General features: G+C 47.7%; 1 protein-coding gene across 5 annotated transcripts in view; it reads left to right on the top strand.

Annotated features, from left to right (window-relative positions):
* The window catches only part of camsap3 (calmodulin regulated spectrin-associated protein family, member 3), a 210047-nt gene that overhangs the window by 140499 nt on the left and 51260 nt on the right, over positions 1–18288 (top strand). For all 5 annotated transcript variants that reach the window (XM_038785076.1, XM_038785074.1, XM_038785073.1 and 2 more), the window contains 4 exons: positions 4296–4434; positions 6447–6586; positions 14722–14815; positions 16724–16772. In XM_038785076.1, coding sequence (XP_038641004.1) covers positions 4296–4434; positions 6447–6586; positions 14722–14815; positions 16724–16772 — 422 coding nt within the window. The remainder of the gene's footprint in view (positions 1–4295; positions 4435–6446; positions 6587–14721; positions 14816–16723; positions 16773–18288) is intronic.

Here is an 18288-nt window from a genome sequence, read left to right as displayed (position 1 = left end):
TGTTGTGACTTCTGTCTTGTAGTTCTGTTGCTTGACGTTTTGTCTGCACCCCACCCTGCCCCTTTTTTGCGAAAGGTCGACTAACCCTCTTAAAATGAACTCTAACCTATTAATGATTCCATGTGTGTGCAATGTTGATCTGTGCAAGGTTTGAAACAGCCAAGCAACTGGTATTGTATTTGGCAGGGGAATCTCTTCCCTGTTTCCGATACGGCTGAAGGAATTTTGGCCATGAAAGTTTATTTCCTCTGTCTGAATCGATGTAAGCCTATTCAGTTAAGAGCGGTCGGCCGATTTTTAATTTTGGAAATTTCTTTGAATTTGTTTTTTTTTCTTCGTTAAAAGTTGAGTTTTTCGGCATGATAGTTTGATCATAATTGAATATACGTGTGCTCTGCTCCTGTGCCATGCCTTCCTCGTAAACAGATCGTTAAAAGGTAGAGGTACGTTGTTCAGCCCAACCGAGCTCTTTCGTTCGAAAGGACTTACATTTACTGCATCACACGTTACTTCCCATCCCGTTAATTGTGTAGTCCAGGCTTAATTGGGGTCTTTATTACTATATATTTTTTTAAGATCCTTTCTCAAATCCCTCACCCAATGTGTCACCTCGTAAATCTAGTTTTGCGATTTTGAGTCCCAAAGTTGGTCGTCTCACTTGACCCTCTCGAGCAAACAAAAACTTAGGACGTAAATGTAAACATATCTTTGAATCCCCTATCATTATTTATTTTTCTTTCAGTGGCCCTGCAAGTGTGACTGGTTCTTGAAGGGCATCCGAAAGCTAACTTTCTACTGAGCATTAATCCACGAATGGTTATCGCACAGAAGGTGGCCATTCAGCCTATCATGCCTGTGCTAGCACTTTGTTTCTCCCCACGCACACAATCATGTTTTCATGTGACTGGTTGTCCGCTTTTCCATATGGGTGACCTTGCTGTGCCTGTCTTTGGGTGGCTAAGGCTGGCCGGCTTGAAGCCTGTTTGATTGTTGTTGTGTTGAGATTGTCGAAAGAAACATTGAACATCCAATCCTTTTCCTAAATGTATAGGATGCAGGTGACTTATTTAGAAAACTGAGCAGCGGAATTATTAGACGTAGCTAGCCCAGTGTGTAACATAAATGTGGGTTTGCCAAGCCTTGAACTACAGGCACCCTGGCGTGGATCTGATCCTGTGCTGTCATGGAGTGGGACATTCATATCACACAGCGAGGCTGCTGTGATGTTTGAAGTGCCGTGATCTTTAGTATTATCATTCATATTTTCAAATCTCTCCCATCGCCTCCACTATCCTCTGTGTGCTCTCCGGCCTCTTGCATATCCCTGACTTCCTCTGGGATGCCGTCACAAACCTCTTTCCCCCGCGCCCCCTCTCTAACTTTCTCCTTTTTAACATGCTCAAAACTTGCCACCTGGACTCCGCGTTTAACCGGCTGGGGCCCAGTGGCACATGTTTAAAACTTGCTTCTTGGAGCCTTAAATTGTTGTATTATTGAGTTTTTTTTTTCTTTAAACTCTTCACAACTCCTTTTAAGATTTTTTCTCGCCTGTAGGCCAAGGATTTCATACTGGCCTGCACTCGACAGAACTCCAATAGATTTTAAATTTGATCCGGACGCAGTTATTTTAACCAAACCGTCTATTGCCAAACAACTATGGTCAACAACACTGAGTAACTTTCCTTAGAAGTTGTTCAAGATGGTTTTCTCAAATCTTGTCCCAATCCATTTTACATTTTGCACCCTGCAAATGATCAGTCATAAATGTTGAACGAAACCCTTTTTGTTGAAGTAAACAAACTAGCTTATGAAGATATCCGTAGCAGGTTACGATGACCCGGAATAACATTTGAGCCCAAATTGTCCATGTTGGCCTGATTGCCATTCCCGGGCCATTCAAACCTCTGACATTCCATGTGACCAAACGGATTGGAGGCCTCCGACCGTCCTTGCTCTGGAGTTAACCATTCCCACCAAGGAACACCGAAGAGATCACGCAAAAAGAGCCGCCCAAAATGGCCGCCTAGCCAATTCCCAAGGGTGGACAAAAGAAGACCAGTGGATACCGTCGGCAGATCCCATCATTTTGAGGAACATGCCCAAGAAATATTCCGTGGGGATGTGGCCTTTCGATCCCCTCCGGTAACCCCACAATCCGGATGTTCTGCCTCCTGGACCTGTTTTCCAGGTCATTCAGCTTCATTCGTAAAGATTTTTTGGTTTCAACCACCGAAGTCAGATCGGACTCCAGCTGGGCAATCCGATCACTACGACAATGCCGCCTCCGTGCTCTCAACCATGACTCCATGGACTTTGATGGTCTTGCCAGTTTTTGTTTCAGAACCACACAAATGGGGGCCAAGGCCTCTTCCGTTGACCTATTTTTAAGATCCTCCGGCATGTTTTGTCGGTGTTTCTGGAACAGTTTCGCCGAAATGCTAGCGAGAGCCTCGGCCCTCAGTGGAGTGGACGGAGAGGAAGAAGCCGACGCCGCCATCTTGCCTCCCGGTCAGCCCCGAGAAGCTTCCGACTCTGTCGACGGGTTTGTGCTCAAACATTCCTGGCTTTGTTCCCCCCGGGGTGCCTCTGAAAATCGCTTATTGTCACGAGTAGGCTTCAATGAAGTTACTGTGAAAAGCCCCCTAGTCACCACATTCCGGCACCTGTTCGGGGAGGCTGCTATGGGGAATTGAACCGTGCTGCTGGCCTGCCTTGGTCTGCTTTAAAAGCCAGCAATTTAGCCCAGTGTGCTAAACCAGCCCCTCTGCAAAGCGGCAGAACTCTATCCCGTTACTTTCATCAGTTTCCAAGGAGTAAACGGCACATGAGGCCAAAAAAAAGGGGCAAAAACATCCAACCTCTCACAGGAGCCACACCGCGCACGCCCCTTACATTGCGCCACCGGAACTCCTGACTGTAAATCCTGCGCAGTTATAATTTTTTTTACATCAAATTTCCCAGCTCATAAACAAGCCATTCGGCCCATCTGGTCTGTATTTGTGATTTATGATTAATCCAAGAGCCATCACCTCCTTCACTTCACCTTGCTCGATCCACGCTTCCTCCAATTCCTTCCTTTCTCCCTTAGGCGTCTATCTAGTTTCCCCTTCAATGATTTTGCAAGGAGATTTCTGTAGGAGGTGAATTAGATTTGGTTTCGTGCATTGCGGCAGATCGCAGTGTGGAAGGTACAAGTTCACATTTGAGTCTGTAAGGACTTGAATTTGCAGTTGACTTAAAAAGAAAGGGGCCCCCCCCCCCCCTTGAGACAGCCCAGAGAGGCGCTGCTCGACCGAGGCGTCCTGTGAATGCCTGAATGTAATCAGGAGGACCCCCGCCTGGGCTGCACACCATATGAGCGGCTGAAGTAAAAGGTGTTGGTGCAGTCAGTCAATCCGCTTCTGAACCCTCGACCTTCAGCTTTGACCCCTTCCGAAACGGCCTGACTACAGCAGCCATGAGTGCAGCTGAAACCTTGAGCAGTCTTCGATCAGAAAATTGTCTCCCAATCAGATCGAGGGAGTCATTTTCTGTTTGTGGGGGTTCGGTTGCAAGCACTTGGGTCACTTTATTTTTTAATGTTTAAAATTTCTTGCAAGGTGGGGGGGGGAAACTCCTGAAGTGAGCTGCTGCATATGGAGGCACCAACAGCAATAGATTCTTGAGTTATGCGTTTGGTTTTTGTTTGAGGTGAAGCTCGCCACTGTTACCGTCCGCATCGGGCAAATGTTAAGTGGTTCAGTTTAACTTTTTTTACTCTGGCTGGCACAAATAGGCAGGTATTTAACTGATAGGACTGACTTGGCCATTTGAACAACGTGGCTCGTTGAGCATCCTCATTGTCCCAGACCCGCTCCCAATGTCGTTGAGAGAACGTGACTAAGATGGTGGTCCTGTTCCAGTATCTACGAGGTAAAGCTTCCCGCCTCCCACTCCCCTTTCGCATCCCAGGCCTCCGCCCATCCAATCCCCTCCCAAACAAGTTTAAAAAAAAAAAAATTAAATTGGCAAAGTGTACATGATATGTCCAGGTCGATATGAAGGATAGTGTGGATAAGGTTACTTCTTGGGGATCCCAGGCCCTTAGCTTTGGCCCCAGTCTGCCGTTGCGTTCTTATTTTCATCCATTTGTGTTGCCTACTTCTGAAGTTGAACCGTACTAGTGGCTATTTCAATCCTTGTTTTTCTTTCTGTGGACTTGTACCCCAAGCCCACTCTTCTTCTCGACTGTGCGCTGTTTCCAAATCTAAATTTTTTTTCCCCCTCCCCCCACCCCCCCTACCCCTTGTGACCAGATTCGCTACAGGAAGGACAAAGTGCTGGCCAAACAGACTCCCTGCTTCCCCACGGTAACCCAGCTAAAGGACCTGGCCAATGGATGTGCCGTTGCAGCCCTGATCCACCACTACTGTCCAGATGTACTGCGTTTACAAGGTGAGATGCGAGCTGGGTTTGGTCCTCCTTCGGTTCAGATTTTGGTTAGGCCGAGGGAAGTGGGATGGGGGGGGGTGGGTGGGAGCAGGCCATGCCGTAGGGCCATAAGGGTAAGGTATCTGCTGTTAAATCCATCTAAGACTTTGAGGGGGAACCTCTTCTGCTGGGGAAAGTGGTTGGAATGAAAGAGAGAAAATGCTGCAAACACTGGGTAGGCCCGACAACGCAAACGGCTGATCTTCTCGGGGCAATGACTTTTTGGCAGAGCGATTGGGTTCTAAGCACATGGAGAGGTGAGGAGAAAGATCTTTCCTTTTCGTTCTGGGATAGGGTGCAGGGTTAAATGATGCCAGGGGCGATGGGTGCAAAGCAAAAGGAGATGGTAACGGGCCTAGTAACGGTGTGCCCAGAGAGATGTAAAAAGCAAAGTCAACCACAGCTGCTGCCAAAAATCTGGGAGCAATAGCCGGGTTTGGAAACCGCCAATCTCCGTGCTGAGTCCAGAAGGGTTGTAAAAGTGCCTTATCGTAAAACCGAGGTGCTGTTCCTAGAGCTTCATTGGGGCAGTGCAGGAGCCTCTGGCCTGAGGTGGGGCGAAGAATTAAATTGACAAGTCATAGGAACGTGGCAGCTGCTTGCACCGGAAGTAGTTGAGGTGAAAAGCGTCAATTATATTTAAATGGAAGCTAGGTAAAGACGTGAGATTGATTTAGGTGGGGGGGCGGGGAGGTGAATCGAAGGGTATGCTGACGGGGTGCAACGAAGAGGCTCATAAGAACCATAAACACCCAGTTGGGTAGAAAGTCCTGAGTCCTGTGCTTGTGTAACAGCGGAGTCCTGCAGCATGAATCCACAGGACCTGCTGCGACTATAACGTACTGGCACGGCCCCATTTATTGTCCATTCTTGACTGCTCTTGAAGTGGCACTTTAGAGTCACCGTGAGCTTGCGGTTTGTCCTGGGCCACTTCGGAGGATATAGGGAGCCAGTCGCAAAGTCCGAAGCTGGAATCTGTTGGGCTGGAGCACGGGAGGTGGAATATCCATGATCTAGGTTTCCTTGTTTATTTGGTGGAAGCCCGTGCGTTCCCAGATTCCTTGCATGTCCAGTACAGCACCCACCAGGGACACACAATGATGAATCCCATATCAATCTAGCCTGGTGACTGGTTGTTGAGTATTTATTATAGTGTTGCTGTGGATGGGTGGGATTTAAATAACGAGCAACGAATGGTTAATACATTCAGTAATTCCCCCTCTCTCACTACGTTCTAAGACCTCAGCATTAAGGGTTCACATACCCAAAACAGCACTCGACGCCTAACTTTTTAGTGGGCGGCACACTGGTTAGCACTGCTGCCTCACAGCACCAAGGACCCCGGTTCGATTCTGGCCTTGGGTGACTGGGTTTCCTCCCACAGTCCAGAGGCGTGGAGGTTAGGTGGATTGGCTGCACTAAATTGCCCCAAAAGTAAGGTGGGGTTATGGGGATAGGGTGGGGGAGTGGGCCGAGGTAGGGTGCTCTTTTGGAGGGTCGGTGCAGACTCAATGGGCCGAATGGCCTCCGTCTGCAATCCATGGTTCTGCAGCCAGACAATGTGGACCAGGCCACCACAGGAAGTGATTGAGGGGAGTAGCATAGATGCATTTACTGGGGGAGCTAGACAAACACATGGTGAATGAAGAAAACACGGGTGAGATTAAAGTGGAGTGAGTGGTGTCTCTGGTGGGTCACAATAGCTAGAATGGACCATTTGGGTCAAATGGGCTGTTTGTGTTGTCAATACATAGGAACTCCTGTATAGCACTTCCACTTGTAAACTAAAACGGATGGTGTCTGTAGCTTGTAACTGGAGTGGCCCCATCTGGGAAATTGACTGAGGAGATCAGGAGGTGGGATTTGAGGCTCTTGGGTCATTGGTCTCCCAGATGTCTCTCCACTAATTTACCCAAGTACCTCCTTGAATTTGTTGCAGCAATTACGTTCTTAACTTTTCTTTTAACCCTGCCCAGATGTTTGCTTGAAGGAGACCATGTCTGTGGCCGACAGTCTTTACAACTTGCAACTGATTGTGGAGTTCACCCAGGAGTATCTGGGCAATTGTTGCCACCTCGGCCTAGAGGACATGCTGTACACCCCACCAGTGTTAAAGGTAAGAAGCCTTCGTTCTTCCTCGCTCGTTGGTGCTGCTTTTCACTTGTTTGTTATTTTTCTTCAACTGTTATCGATTATTGCAAAACAAAAAAAACCCCATCTGGTTTAGTAATGTCCTTTTCGGGAAGAAAATCTGCCAGCTTTTACCCGGTCTGGCCTACATGTGGTGGATCAGTGGCGAGCACTGCTGTCTCGTAGCGCCAGAGACCCAGGTTCGATTCCCGGCTTGGGTCACTGTCTGTGCGGAGTCTGCACGTCCTCCCCCTGTCTGTGTGGGTTTCCTCCGGGTGCTCCGGTTTTCTCCCGCAGTCCAATGATTGGATTGGGTTTTGTTGATTGTCACATGTACCGAGGTACAGTGAAAAGTATTTTTCTGTGAGCAGCTCAACAGCTCATTAAGTACATGAAAAGCAAATAAAAGAAAATACATAATAGGGCAACACTAGGTAGACAATGTAACTACATAACACTGGCATTGGGTGAAGCATACAGGGGTGTAAGTTAATGAGGTCAGCCCATAAGAGGGTTGCATCGGAGTCTGGTAACAGCGGGGAAGAAGCTGTTTTTGAGTCTGTCCCTGCGTGTTCTCAGACTTCTGTGTCTCCTGCCCGATGGAAGAAGTTGGAAGAGTGAGTAAGCCGGGTGGGAGGGGTCTTTGATTATGCTGCCCGCTTTCCCTAGGCAGCGGGTGTAGATATGCAGGTTGGGTGGATTGGCCATGCTAAATTGCCCCTTAGTGTCTGAAGATATGCAGATCAGGTGGGGTTACGGGAGTAGGGTAGGGGAGTGGGCCTAGGTCGGGTCATCTTTCAGCGAGTCGGTGCAGACTTAATGGACCAAATGGCCTCCTCCTACACTGTCGGGATCCTGTGGACTCCAGACCTGCAGCAATGTGCTTGACTCTTAACTGCCCTCTGAAATGGCCCCGAAAATTACTCTGCTTGAGGGAAATTAGGGATGGGCAACAAATGCTAGACTTGTCAGTGACGCCCACATGCCATGAAAGAACAAAAATGGGGGAGGGGAGAGCGGTGAATGCCACCAAACAATAAACAAAATACTGCAGCTGCTAGAAATCTGAAATTTTAGTTCCTTTTCAAAGTTCTTCCCTGATCCGGTGCTGAAAACACAAGATCCGGTCCGCACCAGATGACTTAAGGAGGCTTGCTGTTGGCTACGTGCGTATCGAGTGGCCGTTTTGTTGATTTGCTGTAGGGGACACCTACGCAGTGAGGTGAAGGAGGGACAGCGTAAAATTCCTGTTCCTCCTTTTGTCCGGGGAGCCGGTTATTTAACACCCCACCATTTCATTTTGAGGTCGACGTTGACTTTAGACAGCAAGTCATCCCTTTCCTTTCATCTCCTCTCTTTTCATCTCCTCTCTCTCTGACATTCCTCCCCAACCTGCCTCACCTAGATTGCAATCTGCTTAGGTTTGTGGGAATGGCCTGGCTCAAGGGGTGGGCCGGCACCATGATGATTCCCTTAACTTCCTGGATGTCGGTCCGACGATTGGTTGCGAGGTTGTTCCTGCCGCAAACGTTCATCAAATTATTGCCGCGCAATGGGATCCCAAAGAATGGGATTGAGACCGCATTCTCAGCTGCTCCGACATGCTAACGTGCTTTTAGAATCTATAGGTCTCTTTTTTTTTTGTTAAAATTTTGGTTATTAGGTGAATTGTTTATAAGCGTCGAACCTGAGCTTTCGCACTCGTTCACAAATCCTCATCTCTTCAAGCTGCTCTCTCTGTCCTCCTTGAAGATGATCGTTCGATCCTCTTTAACCCAGCATTTGGTGAATGGCTTCATGCCTCCTCCCTTAACCTCACGGTCTGATTTTTTTATTTGTCTGCCCTGACTGTCTTAAAAGACGCTATATAAATGAAAGTTGTTGTCTGGGGTGGTAGCTGCTGCCGCTCACTGCCTGAGCACTTCCCAAGCCGCCAGTCTTGGGTGGTGAGCCCAGTTTTTAAAATATCCGAGATGGATGGACCTCTCGATATTAAAGATATCAATGAGGTAATGCAGGAAAATGGAGTTGGGGGGGAAAGTTGGCCATGATCTAGTTGAATAGCAGAGCAGAACTGAGGGGACCGAATGGCCTGCTCTTGTTCCTGTCAAATCTGCTGGAACAATTCCTGGGTTGCTCTTGGCAAACCAGGGGGCGGAGTAGATTTTCCAGAATCATATGGCAGCTGAAGGGGTTAAATAATGAGGTGTCCGTTTCGCAGACTGGGCTTGTACCCTCAGGAGTGTAAAATAAGAAGGGGGTGATATCATTGAGGTATGGTTAAATGGCCGAGATGGAAATTATTTCCCTGGGGGGGGGGGAGTGGCCCCAATAAGCTGCTCGAGACCCGAGCGGCATCAACAGCGCCAGGGTCCCGGGTTCGATTCCCGGCTTGGGTCACTGTCTGTGCGGAGTCTGCACGTCCTCCCCGTGTGTGCGTGGGTTTCCTCCGGGTGCTCCGGTTTCCTCCCACAGTCCAAAGATGTGCGGGTTAGGTGGATTGGCCATGCTAAATTGCCCTTAGTGTCCTAAAAGTAAGGTTTGGGGGGGGGGTTGTTGGGTAGCGGGTATGGGGTGGATACGTGGGTTTGAGTAGGGTGATCATTGCTCGGCACAACATCGAGGGCCGAAGGGCCTGTTCTGTGCTGTACTGTTCTATGTGTCTGCGTGGGTTTCCTCCGGGTGCTCCGGTTTCCTCCCACAAGTCCCGAAAGACGTGCTGTTGGGTGAATTGGACATTCTCTGTACCCGAACAGGCGCCGGAATGTGGCGACTAAGGGCTGTTCACAGCAACTTCATTGCAGTGTTACTGTAAGCCTTCTTGTCACACTAATAAAGATTATTATAATTGAAAACTTCAAAACTGGGATTGAGGCCTTATCAGGTGTGAGACCTGTCACCAGAACCTCCACCCATGCTGCCTGACCAGAATGCTTAGTTTTTGTGTTTCAGATTTCCGGCATCTGTGGTATTTTGCTTTTGTGTCGATAAGATTTTGGTTTGGCTTAAAAGGCATAAGGGGAGGGCAGCACGGTGGCGCAGTGAGTTAGCCCTGCAGTCTCACAGCGCCGAGGTCCCAGGTTCGATCCTGGCCCTGGCTCACTGTCCGTGTGGAGTTTGCACATTCTCCCTGTGTTTGCGTGTGTTTTCGCCCCCACAACCCAAAGATGTGCGGGGTAGGTGGATTGGCCGCGGCTAAATTGACCTTTAATTGGAAAAAAATAATTGGGTACTCTAAATTTTTTTTTTTTTAAAGGCATTAAGGGGAATGGAACAAAGGTGGAATTAACATGCCAATCAACCATGGTTTAATTGTGTGATGGCACAGACTAGAGGGCCAAATGGCCTCCTGCAGCCCCTATATCTCGGCTGAAAGATCTCGGGAACTAGTGATGCAAACACCCCAGTTATAAAGGAGCCAACATGTTTGGCAGCCATCAGGAGCAGAGTAACTTGCATCTAATGTGAAACAGGCTGTGGCATTGGCTTTTGATTTCTGGGGCAGGGCCTGATTATTATTTAAATGATAGGCTTGTACAGGGAGCCACACAACAGATTATAGCCTCAACTCATACTGTCCGGGTTTTTAATGGGGCCTCCTGTCTGCTGGAGAGACGCAATTTTGTTTTTGAGTTGAGATACTATAATTCGGGCAGCTCGTTGGACGCCTGTTGCAAGGACCTGATTGGCAATTATTCTGTATGGTGCTGCTGGAAGGCTCTGGCCAAATATGCCGAGCTCTCTGTGACCGGAATTAACCCTCAGAGCCTTGATCAGCGATGGATTAGCTGGCCGACTGATATTTAGCTTCATCGCCACTAATGGGAGATGGGGCTGGGGCCTAGTGGCAATGTCACTGGGCTAGCAATAGACCCAGGCTAATGCTCGGGGGACATCGGTTCAAATCCCACCAGGCCTCCAAAGTAGTCCAGCATGCCACTCTATTCAAGGGTTACTAGGCTTGCGTCACCAATGATGCCCACGTCCCATTATGAATAGTTTTAAAATCAAAATCCCACAGTAACCAGGATCCTTGCAGCTGACGGCGAAGAGACGACATGACCTCGTCTGGAGACTGACCCAAGTAAAACAGATTTTCTTCTTCCCGAAGGAGTTGATTCCGTCCATGTTTGAACATCATGCCAAACGGGGAAATTCGGCAAAGACGAGGCCGGATACTAGTGTGTTCGCAGGCCAGTCAAACCGGGCTGTGCGTTCAAGGAACCACAACTGCGCCTTTCCCTGTCCTGCCTCAAGGCTCATGACAGAGGGTGTGTTGGATTGTTGCCGCATTAGATCAGGTACACCCCCAGCAAGTTTCCCGAAGGCTCGAGCCATTGAGGGAGATTATATTATCCCAATCCCGACTTGGGTGACTTGCCACCGAATGCGGATCAAGCCTGGGGGAAGGAACATCAGCTTCCCTATCTTGGCAGGTTGAGACATCCGGGAAGCAAGCATAATGTAGCCAATTGTACCACTGTGACTTTACTGTTGGTCCAGTAAATGTCGACTTGTGCCTCAGACTGTAACCAGAATGTTATTAAGTGACAGCACAGTTTGAAGTTTCAAATCGTATAGCAGATGGTTTTATTTTTAATGGAAACCACATTTAATATTTGAGATTTGGTTTTGAAGGTTTGACTGCAACGTGGTCTGTATTTAAGTAATTAGTTGCCCTGTTTGACAGGAAGTTGAGTCTATTCGAGAGACCATCAAAATGAGCTTGAATCGGGGAAATGTCCCTTCGAGGGCAACACAGCAGAGTCTGGAGTGGGTAAATAACCCCAAAGGGACAAAAATAGACTTTTCCTATCCATGTGTACCTTTTATTTATCTCGACCAATGTCGCTGAAGGACACCAGCAAAAGTTTGTGCATACCGGGATGAAATAAGCAGACAATGAATGTACTCGGCAGATCTGGCAGCGCCTGCGGAGAGATGATCAAGGGGTCGCCGGCCCTTTGTGGGACATTCTGACGAAGGCCATCGGCCTGAAACAGGGGCTAAGATTTTCTGCCCTCGATCACTGCCGGGATTGTCCTGTGCCGCCGCTGAATGCAAATGGGAGTTTTGGCCGGAACGCCAAGCTTTCAGTTTATGCTCGCAACGGATCCCGTCGTTTCGAGACTGGAGAATCCGGAATGTGTCCTGATCCACCGAGGCTGATGGACCATCTCGGTGTTTCCAACATTTCCTGTTCTCGTCTCGTCCCTCTATATTTACATTAAAAAAATAAAAAAATCTATCTGGTTATGATCTCGTGGCTGTTTGAGGAAGGAGCTAGTTGTGTGCAAATCATTTCCCGCATTTCCTAACAGCACGCCACATTGATGTATTTCTGTAATGAGGCACGTTCGGAGATAGCGTCAGTGAACAACCAGGGATTTATTAACCAGTCATGTAGAACATAGAACGATACAGCGCAGTACAGGCCCTTCGGCCCTCGATGTTGCACCGACATGGAAAAAACTAAAGGCCATCTAACCTACACTATGCCCTTATCATCCATATGCTTATCCAATAAACTTTTAAATGCCCTCAATGTTGGCGAGTTCACTACTGTTGCAGGTAGGGCATTCCACGGCCTCACCACTCTTTTTGCGTAAAAAAACCCACCTCTGACCTCTGTCCTATATCTATTACCCCTCAATTTAAGGCTATGTCCCCTCGTGCTAGCCACCTCCATCCGCGGGAGAAGGCTCTCGCTGTCCACCCTATCTAACCCGCTGATCATTTTGTATGCCTCTATTAAGTCACCTCTTAACCTTCTCCTCTCTAACGAAAACAACCTCAAGTCCATCAGCCTTTCCTCATAAGATTTTCCCTCCATACCAGGCAACATCCTGGTAAATCTCCTCTGCACCCGTTCCAAAGCTTCCACGTCCTTCCTATAATGAGGCGACCAGAACTGTACGCAACAGCAGCATGTTTGCAGCTAATTCCAGGTGCCTCTGCCGAGGAGAACCTATACTCTGCTGTGTTGCCCTTGAGGGGACCATCGCCACAATATCCTTGGCTGCAAAGTGTTTTGGAACATACTGAGGTGATGAAAAGCCGTGATAGAAACGCAAATTATTTTTTTGAAGTTCAACTTGCATGTTGGTGTTTTTTTTTAAAAACAAAGATGTACACGATTTTATTTTGTCACGTGCTGCTCTTGAACAGCAATCTCCTGCAATGTTTGCTTCCTGATATCGAGGCCTGCTTGTCTGATCATTTCCACTATTCCCATTAGAGAACTTTCAGAAGGCGAGAGCAGGCTCGATGGGCCTAATGGCCACCGCCTCCTGTGCTCCAGAGATCCTATGAAATGAGGCAACCATCTGATTGGCCTTGGAGCATAGCCCCAATTTTTGTAGGCAGATCTGACTCTTGATTCTCAGAGCTGTGAGGAAGTGGGTGGGGAAGAGATGCTCTTCCAGAGATAGCACCAACCTGACGGGCTGAATGGCCTCCTTCTCTGCAGTTATCCATTCTACGATTACCCAGCCAGGTCTGTTAAACAGGAGTGGGATGAACGAGCAGTTGCTTTTTTCTTAAAATATATTTTTATTCTCCTCCTTTTTCACAATGTTCTCCTGAATTTACAGTCACCAACAGCAAACAATAATCAACAACAAATGTATCAAACACCATAGCGATAACAACGATCCCATCCTCCCACCAACCCCCAAACATCAGCCCGCATCTTAACATAAACAAATGACAAAAAAGGAATCGGGGATTACCCATAGCCATCTTTAATATACACAGCCCCCCCTCTCCCTTTCCGAACTGATGTTCAATGTTATCCAGTTCTTGAAAGTGCATAATAAATAGTGCCCATGACTTGTCGAACCCCTCCGAGCTTCCCCTCAGTTCAAACTTAACTTTCTCAAGGGTCAAGTATTCCAACAGGTCCCCCCGCCCACGTCAGGGCACAGGGTGGAGAGGCTGCTGAACGAGCAGTTGCTTGAGGGATATGTGTTATTCGGGCATGTTTCCCTGGTCACTTTCAAACATGGCCATGGGATCTTTTCACCTCCGCTATCAAAAACCCATGAGGCATCCGTTTAAAGATTCATCCGAAATGTAACAATGCAGCAACTCGCAAGAAATCTAATCTTCAGTTCTTCCGGTTTCTTCCCAGACGTTAGCGGATTGCAAATGACCAGATACCCGATAGGTTTGTGTTTAACGTGGAGCAGCAGCTTTGTCAAGGTCACAAAGGAACACAATGTTTCCTGTCCTGATGGGGCAGCAGTCCGGATTTGAAGAACCAAAGAGCAGGCGTTAAATCACAGTATGGTGGGGATTAATCTGGAGGTTTACACTTGCCTCTTTGAGAGTTGAGGAGTATCTAACTTTCCCTCAGTTAAATGGGTAGATTCTACATGGCCTAAAAGAGGATCAGATTTATCAGATTGGTGAGCCATCTCCCCTTCTGCGCTTCATTTGATGCTATGATGTGCGAGGTTAGAAAGATGTTTCTTTTTATTTGTGAAGGGAATGACCAATCTCTCTTTCTCTCTCTCTCTCTCTCTCTCTCTCTCTCTCTCTCTCTTTCTTTCTCTTTCTCTTTTTCTCTCTCTTTCTCTCTCTCTCTCTCTCTCTCTCTCTCTCTCTCTCTTTCTCTCTTTCTTTCTCCTCTCCCTTTTTTTCTCTCTCTCCCATTCTCCCACACTCGTGCTCTCTCTCTCTCTCTCTCTCTCTCCCACTCTCTCTCCCTCTCCCAATCCCCCCCCCCCTCTCTCTCTCTCTCTCTCTCTCCTCTCTCCCCACACTCTCTCTCTCCCTCTCCCCCCACTCTCTCTCTCTCCCCACTCTCTCTCCCCTCTCCCACTCTCTCTCCCTCTCCCACTAACTCTCTCTCTCTCTCTCCCACTCTCTCTCCCTCTCCCACTCTCTCTCTCCCTCTCTCCCTCTCTCTCTCCCTCCCCAACTCTCTCTCTCCCTCCCCAACTCTCTCTCCCTCCCCAACTCTCTCTCTCTCCCCCACTCTCTCTCCCCCACTCTCTCTCCCCCACACGCGCGCGCTCTCTCTCTCCCACTCTCTCTCTCTCTCTCTCTCTCTCTCTCTCTCTCCCACTCTCTCTCCCTCTCCCTCTCTCTCCCACTCTCTTTCTTTCTCCTCCACAGATTAACATCTTGACGTTTGTTGCTGAGTTGTTCTGGTGGTTCGAAGTCCTGAAGCCAGCGTTTGTTCGGCCGCGGGAGATCCCAGATCTGGAAGGTATGTAATTAGCATCATCGTTGCCCATCAGCTGTTGCCAGGGTAACTAATTCAAATGGTTCATAGGGAAAAGCTACAGAATGTGTAAGAAACGTCCATATGGTATGTCGTGCATGCCTCTACTGCGCCGCTGATGGTTTATTGAAGAAATGTGATGTAATGACGCCCGGTTTGGTGGGTAATGTATATAGTCCATGGTGGGTAACGGTCTGAATTGTGACCTAATTAAAAGAATGACTATTGATACGTATCTTAGCCAACAGTGGAGCACATCGTACATTGATGATAAACATGATCTGTGTGAAGAGTTAATGGTAAGAAGCCAGGGTGGGGCAGTGGTTAGCACTGCTGCCTCACGCGCCGAGGACCCGGGTTCGATCCCGACCCCGGGTCACTGTCCGTGTGGAGTTTGCACATTCTCCCCGTGTCTGCGAGGGTCTCACCCCTAGAACCCAAAGATGTGCAGGGTAGGTGGATTGGCCATGCTAAATTGCCCCTTAATTGGAAAAAATAAAGATTTTTAAAAATATGGTAACGAGCCTTCACTTGTGTAGATGGATAGATTCATCAAAGCTGGGGCTAGATTGGAGTGTTTGGTGTGCCTGACAGGAACTCTCTGTGGTTTCTTTTCAGAAGGTTACAGAATGGGCCCAATCGAAGAAGCCCCTCCAGCCCGTTGTGCCTCCAAACTCCCCCCCAACCGCCTTCTACATTATAGGGTCACTGTCCACTGACCTCCGTTATACTCCCTGGTAACCCATCCCAGCAAGGTACCGGCTCCGTGCTGGGTTAACAGCCTTACCCAAGTTGATCATACTGGACCTTAATATGAAGGCCGGTTGCAAAAGCCTTGACCGTTGAAGTCTGATGGGTGGTCTAATTAAGGGGTTTGAGTTGGTGGTGAGCTGCTTCTTACTTCATGGGAGAACCCAAAACAAAACAAAACTTTCTCTCTTCCCAGTGCTACGTTTCCTGGACTTGAGGAGGAAATAAACCAAATTACCTTTTATAAAGCTACTTTTTATTTATAAATTTAGAGTATCCAATTAATTCTTTCCAATTAAGGGACAATTTAGCGTGGCCAATGCACCTACCACACACATCTTTGGGTTCTGGGGTAAAACCCACGCAGACACGGGGAGAATGTGCAAACTCCACACGGATAATGACCCAGAGCCGGGATCGAACCTGGAACCTCGGTATCGTGAGGCAGCAATGCTAACCACTGCGCCACAGTGCTGCCCATAAAGCTACTTTTTAATAAAGCCATAGTTAAACCAATGTCTTAATAGTTGATGTTTTGAAAGCACAGCTGGCTTAATGCAGAACAAGGCCAGCAGCACAGGTTCAATTCCCCTCCCGGCCTCCCCGAACAGGTGGCAGAATGTGGTGACTAGGGGCCTTTCACAGTAACCTTACTGAAGCCTACTTGTGACAATAAGCGATTATTTTTGTTATTGTTGTTATTGTTATTACTATTATTACTATTATTTTATTACTAGGGGTTCCAGGGTAGGGCAGCATAGTGGAGTTGAGGTAGATTGATCACTTATTGAATGGCAGAGCAGGCTCGAAGGGCCGACTATTGCTTCTCTTGTATTCTTAACTGCACACACCGCAGTGTTCCATGAAACATTGGAGGAACGGCCGTTTGTGCCCCTTGAATGGGGGCGGCTAATCCAGATTGTATTGGATGAGAAAGTGGAGAGAGGCCCATGTGTGTTTCATGGGCCTCTTGAAATATATTGATGCCTTTGTCTTGCGTCAATCAAATTGCTGTGTTGGAAAATCATCCCCCCCCATCTTACTCAAAATTTAGATGATTAGATGACCCTCTCCACCTTACGTGACCCTATGTGACTGTACGATATACCCTCGCAATAACCAACCGAATCAATTTTGTTGCAGATGCTTCTGGAAGCGGATCCAATACTCCCACTGGGACCGAGAGCACCAGGTAAGCCTTCAGTTCTCATTCCACTGGGTTAGATTTTCATATCTTTTGAGGTGCTGATTCCCTGGGAATTCCCAGTGGAGCAGAAGGGACGACTTTGTGTGTTAACCTACATTCATCAATGCAGGGAATTAAGCGCACAACTGGTAGTCTCGGGGCGGTACGGTGGCCCAGTGGTTAGCACTGCTGCCTCACGGCGCCGAGGTCCCAGGTTCGGCCCCGGCCCCGGGTCACTGTCCGTGTGGAGTTTGCACATTCTCCCCGTGTCTGCGTGGGTCTCGCCCCTACAACCCAAAAAGATGTGCAGGGTAGGTGGGTTGGCCATGCTAAATTGCCCCTTTAAAAAACAAAACAAAAAAACAACCACTATAGCCCAGACTTTTTCGTTGGGGTGTCATGCAGCATAGGAGGAAGCCATTCGCCCCCTCGCGGCTGGGAAAGAGCTATCCAATTACTTCTCTCTCCTGTTTCGCCCGTGATTCAGTTTGAGTGATCCAAATATCTTGATTTCAGAATGTTATAATTTGCATTTCTTTCCCCCCTATTTTAAACTTGGGGAGTTTAAAAAAAAAAAGTGTTCGGATTGTAGCCTTGTGTGGAAACGGATAAATTAAAGCTGCCAAATACAGGCTGTGTCATAATAAATGTACAGAACTGTAAGGGTTAATGATGTGTCCAAATTAACCAGTAGGGGGAGCTAGACGTAGAGCTACGTAAGGCATTGATACTGAGCCTTGTGGGTGAGAGGTTGAGGAGAAAGCTAGAAGACAGACTATCGGAAAGATAGTGTGAGTGAGAGCAGATCATAGTTGTTGTATTAGTGTAGAGATTAGTAGTAGATGAATCTACTATGTTTATTATCAATTGTTTATTAGCTAGGAGTGTCAAATCCAGTTAAGTAGTGTGAATAAATCTTTAGCTTTGTTCAATAGAAAAGCTATTTGTGGTCTTTGTGAAGAGTACGTCAACCATCCCAGGATTTAGAATCACAAAGAACACCACACAGGCTTCGATCAACTTGTAACTTTTAAGACAAGGGAACATTTTTTCAATCCGTGTGGCAAAGTGGCCTCATTCGGGACTCGTCGATTAGAACGTTGTGTGGTTTAGATTCCATGTGCACACGTGGGGGTTCTGTAGGGAGGAGCCATCTTCTGGCCTCTGTTGAAGTAAATGGGAGGTGGAATCTCAGCCAGTGTCGGTGCTGCCATAGGTGGTATTTATTTAATCTTGATCCATCAATCACGTTGCCTCAGATCATGAGTTCTAGTCAAATCTGGATGGGCAAGAGATGAAAATGAAAATAAATCAAACCGGTAATGTTTCAGAATCCGGTCTTATTTTTTTTTATGTGTGGGTTTGGTTTGAAGATTTCCAGAGGCCCACTGTTGTAGTTGGAAGTGGCAATGTTCGGCAGTCATGTTTAGTGTATTGAATGTAAACAAAAGAGGGGTTTGGGAGGAGGGGAGACCTGAGCATAGCAGGATTGCTCTGGGCTACATGTCAAAGAAGCGCAATC

Source organism: Scyliorhinus canicula, chromosome 25 (assembly GCF_902713615.1).
Source record: "Scyliorhinus canicula chromosome 25, sScyCan1.1, whole genome shotgun sequence".
In the NCBI taxonomy this organism is placed as follows: domain Eukaryota; kingdom Metazoa; phylum Chordata; class Chondrichthyes; order Carcharhiniformes; family Scyliorhinidae; genus Scyliorhinus; species Scyliorhinus canicula.
The sequence above is the reverse complement of the archived record's forward strand: the minus strand, read 5'-3'. Positions and strand labels throughout refer to the sequence as shown.